This window comes from Lathyrus oleraceus, chromosome 6, assembly GCF_024323335.1.
Source record: "Lathyrus oleraceus cultivar Zhongwan6 chromosome 6, CAAS_Psat_ZW6_1.0, whole genome shotgun sequence".
In the NCBI taxonomy this organism is placed as follows: Eukaryota; Viridiplantae; Streptophyta; class Magnoliopsida; order Fabales; family Fabaceae; genus Lathyrus; species Lathyrus oleraceus.
In genome coordinates, this window is record NC_066584.1 from 498,321,281 (window position 1) to 498,326,418 (window position 5,138).

At 41.2% G+C, this 5,138-nt stretch overlaps 1 protein-coding gene across 1 annotated transcript; it reads right to left on the reverse strand.

The window, feature by feature from the left end:
* Positions 1-2,232: 2,232 nt before the first annotated feature.
* LOC127096436 (uncharacterized mitochondrial protein AtMg00860-like) lies at positions 2,233-2,601 on the reverse strand. Its single transcript, XM_051035003.1, has one exon. It carries the CDS (start codon positions 2,599-2,601, stop codon positions 2,233-2,235), a length of 369 nt encoding a protein of 122 aa, XP_050890960.1.
* Between the last annotated feature and the right edge of the window lie 2,537 nt (positions 2,602-5,138).

Below are 5,138 nucleotides of genomic sequence, written 5' to 3' on the forward strand. Positions count from 1 at the left end.
ATAACAATGGAGGAAGGAGAAAGATTTATTGAAAATGGGAAAGAGAAGGTGAGAAAATCATATTTAATGGGTTAATTTAGAGTAGAATGAGTTTAAGTGGTGGAAAATACGGGTGGGGTCCACCAAATCACCAAATCCACAATTTGAAAAAATATGGTCGTTGGGCCTGACACGGGCCGTGTCAACTGAAACAGGCGGCCGTGTCAAGCCACTGCTTTATTGCTTCTCCTCCAGCAGAGCTTAAACGGGTCGTGTCAGTTGACACGGGCGGCCGTGCCAGCCTACCTGACACGAGCCGTGTCAAGTGACACAGGCACCCGTGTCAGGGCCCTGTTTTTTCCAAAAAAAAAAAATGCTGATTTTTTCTCTATTTTCCCGTTCTCTGGTAACCAACTGTCTTTTATGAGTTTAGCTCAAACCTCTTTTTCTGCACTATGCGATTTAACTGCGAACCTATAAATAAAATTGGAAACACACCAAACACTGAAATAATTAGAATAAAACCGCATGGGTTGCCTCCCACGAAGCATTGCATTTAACGTTGCATGGCTCGACGGTCATCTATCTCATCCTTGGAGATGAACATTATCGATCAGACCACTTTCCTTCCCCTTGTAGTAGTGCTTCAACCTTTGTCCGTTCACCTTAAATGTATCCCAATTACTTGGGTTTTTAAGTTCTATTGCTCCATGGGGAAACACTTTGTGAACCAAAAACGGACCCGACACCTAGATTTCAACTTTCCTGGAAAGAACTTTAATCTGGAGTTGAACAAGAGCACCAGTTGTCCCTCGACAAACTCTTTTCTCTACAGCTTCTGATCGTGCCAATTCTTTGTCTTTTCTTTGTAGAGTTTGGCATTCTCATAAGCTTGATTCCGAAACTCCTCAAACTCATGGAGCTGAAGTATTCGGGACTATCCCGCTTTAGCCAGATCATAATTCATGAATTTGGATGCCCAAAACGCTTTATGCTCCAACTCTAGTGGCAAGTGACAAGCTTTACCATAAACCAACTGATAAGGAGACATACATATGGGTGTTTTGAAAGCCGTTTTGTATGCCCATAGTGCATCTTCTAACTTTACTGCCCAGTCTTTCCTAGATGCACATATCGTCTTTTCCAAGATTTGCTTTATCTTCCTGTTGGACACTTTGACCTGGCCTTTCATTTGAGGGTGATATGGAGTGGCGAACTTGTGTTTAACATTATATTTCTTCAACAGATTCTCCATTAGTTTGTTCAAAAAGTGAGTACCTTCATCGCTAATAAGTGCTCTCGGTATTCCAAATCTCGAAAAGATATTGTTCTTCAAAAATGTCAAAACCACTTTAGAGTCATTGGTGGGCAATGCCACTGCTTCCACCCACTTTGATATGTAGTCTACTACTACCAAGATGTAATTTTTTTCAAAGGACGGTGGAAATGGCCCCATGAAGTCTACTCCCCAGACATCAAACAATTCAACCTCCAGCATAGCGTTTTGTGACATTTGATTTCTCTTAGAAATATTCCCCGTTCTTTGACATCTGTCGCATTCTTTGACGATATCTTGGGCATCTTTTAACAATTTGGGCCAATATAGACCTGGATGAAGAACTTTGGCTGCTGTTTGGTGACCACTGAAGTGTCCTCCATAATTCGAGTCATGACAAGCTCTAAGAACATCCATTTGTTCCTCCTCCGGGACGCATTTTCTGACCAGCCCATCCACTCCTCTCTTGTATATGAATGGGTCATCCCACAAGTAAAACCTGCAATCATGAACAATTTTTTTCTTTTTGTTAGAGTCAAAATCGTTGGGGATTACACCCCCACCAAATAATTCGCGTAGTCTGTGAACCACGGGATACCGATAACAGCGAGGATGTGTTCATCAGCGAACTCATCCTTTATCGGTCTCTTTTCTTCTGTTTCTTCAATTGGTGACATTCGGGATAAATGATCCGCCACTGTGTTTTCACACACCCTTTTGTCCCGGATCTCAACATCAAGTTCTTGGTGGAGTAAGATCCATCTGAGAAGCCTCGGCTTAGAGTCTTGTTTAGCAAACAGATATTTCAAAGCGGCATGGTCCGTATACACGACAACCTTCGATCCTAACAAGTAATGCCTGAATTTGTCAAATGTATAAACCACGGCCAACAACTCTTTCTCAGTGGTTGCATAGTTCATATGTGCAGGGTTTAACACATGACTAGCATAGTAAATGACATGTAATAACTTCTCTCTTCATTGTCCTAGGACTGCCCCTACATCAATATCACTAGTATCACATATGATCTCAAACGGAAGAGACCAATCGGGGGCAATAACAATGGATGCTGAAATCAATTTGCTCTTCAATGTCTCAAAGGCCATGGTGCATTCTTTGTCTAACAGAAACGCCTTATCCTTAACCAATAGAGTGGTCATCGGTTTTGCGATTTTTGAGAAATCTCTTATGAACCTGCAGTAAAAACCTGCGTGTCCTAAGAAACTCCTGATACCCTTCTCATTAACAAGAGGTGGGAGTTTAGGTATCACTTCCACTTTTGCTTGGTCACCTTCAATTTCCTTGTAGGAAATTTTGTGACCCAGTACTATCACTTCTCGCACCATGAAGTGACATTTCTCCCAGTTCAGAATTAAATTTGTTTACTGACACCTGTCTAAAACAAGAGAGACATTAGTTAAACAGTTATCAAATGAGGATCCAAAGACCGAGAAGTCATCCATGAATAATTCCATATGCTTTTCGAGCATGTCGGCAAAAATGGAAGTCATGCATCGTTGGAAGGTGGATGGAGCATTACACAACCCGAATGACATTCTTCGGTAAGAAAATATACCATACGGGTATGTGAATGTTGTCTTTTCTTGGTCTTTCGGAGAGACAACAATCCGATTTTACCAGGAGTATCCATCTAGAAAACAGTAGTAATCATGTCTGGCTAACCTTTCCAACATCTGGCCAATAAATGGAAAAGGGAAGTGGTTCTTCCTAGTTTTTGTGTTCAACCTTCTGTAGTCAATGCAAACACGCCACCCGGTAATTGTCCGAGTAGGAATTAACTCATTTTTTTCATTCCTTATTACGGTGGTCCCCCCTTTCTTAGAAACAACATGCATCGGGCTCACCCAAGGGCTGTCAGAAATAAGATATATAAGACCTGTGTCTAAGAATTTCACCACCTCTTTCCGAACTACCTCCTTCATTGCAGGATTGAGTCTTCTCTACGGTTGGACTACCGGTTTGTGATCTTCTTCCATGAGAATTTTATGCATGCACACAGTAGGGCTAATACCTTTCAAATTTTCAATTTCCCATCCAATAGCATTTTTGTACTTTTTTAGGACTTGGATGAGCTTTTCTTCTTGGATATTCTGTAGGCTCGAGTTTATGATAGCAGGACATTTCCTTCAGGATCGAGAAAGACATATTTAAGATTCTCAGGAAGTTGTTTCAACTCCGTTCCCTTCGATGGCTCTTCATCCTCCTCACTAGATTGAGGTAGGCGTAAATCCTCCCACCGGTGTGGTCGAGATCCTTTCCATGGAGGTTGTGCGTCTAACAAGGCTAGCACTTCAAATTCCCCATTGTCCATTTCTTTATCACTATCGAAAATGGACAAACTCAACACTCTTTCCAAAGGTGAATGTGGTGCACTCAAAGGACTATCATATGTCATCACCTGATCCAGAACCTCTATAATATGACTGGTACAAATATCATCCTTGTACCTCATGGTGTTTCGAATATCGATTTTCAATTCCTCATCATAAACCTCCAACGTCATGGTTCCTTCTTCTATGTTTATCAAGCACCTTCCCGTTTCTAAAAAGGGTCTCCCGAGAATGAGAGGGATATCTTCATCTTCCGACATTTCAAGAATTACAAAATCCACCAGAAATACAAACTTGTCAATTTTCACCAGAACATCTTCAACAATATGCATACGGTTTCTTGACCGAATGATCGGCGAATTGGAGTGTCATCCTGGTATCTTGCACAACCCCTATACCAAGCTTCTTGTAAATGGATAACGGCATAGGACTCACACTAGCTCCCAGATCAATAAGAGCTTTATTGAATGACCTATCTCCAATAGTATAAGGGATGGTGACAACTCCTCGATCTTTCTTCTTTATCGGAATCTTCATACCTTGCAAAATAGCACTACAAGTTTCGGTTAGAATAATCGGGTTGGTGTCGGTGATACGCCTCTTTGAAATTATGTCCTTCATGAACTTGGCATACGTAGGCATTTGTTCAAGTGCCTTCAACAGAGGAATGTTAATCTCCAGCTTCTTGAACAACTCTCAGAATTTTTCAAAGTTTTTCTCATGTTGTCCCCTTTTCTTGTTTCTAGTGGGGAAGGGAAGCTTAACAACTGGCTTAAGCTCAATGAGTGTTTCTTTCATAACAGGTTTCGGTGCTACAACCTCTTCCCTCACAACTTTATTTTCTTTGATCTAAAGATCTACTTCGATCAATTGATCTTCCTCTTCATCCACCCCCTCGACTACTTCATCAGATTTACCGCTTCTTATTGTCACATCGATCACATTATTATGCTCTCTAGGATTTCTCACGGTTGCACTAGGTAGAGCACCTTGTGCTTGAGAACTCGAAGCTAATTGCTGAGCGATTTGACCCATTTGGACTTCAAGATTCTTTATGGATGTTGTGGTGTTTTTCTGATTGTTCCGGGTTTCTTCTTGAAATTGAACATTATGAGCTCCCATTCTTTCAATTGGAACTTCCCAATCAGCTTCCTTAGGGGCTTGTTGCTGTTGCTGTTGTTGATATTGAGTTTGGTACTGAACATGTTGAGGAGCGGTTCTTTTTTGGTATTTCCATGAGAAGTTGGGATGATTCTTCCTACCCGGATTGTACGTGTTGGAATAAGGATTATTCTGCTTCAAAATTTGGATTTCCTCCACTTGTTGAGGAGTTGCAAAATAATATACAGTTTGGTGCGGACCATTACAAATCTCACAACAAACGTTAGGAGCCGGTTGGACCTGTGCCACCTGTTGGGTACTTATATTCATCACCTTCAGCTTCTTCTCAACATCAGCAGCTATAGTATCTTCAATACGGATTTTATTAGTTTCCAGCTTTAAATCTATAACCCCTTCTGGTTTGCTTTGAC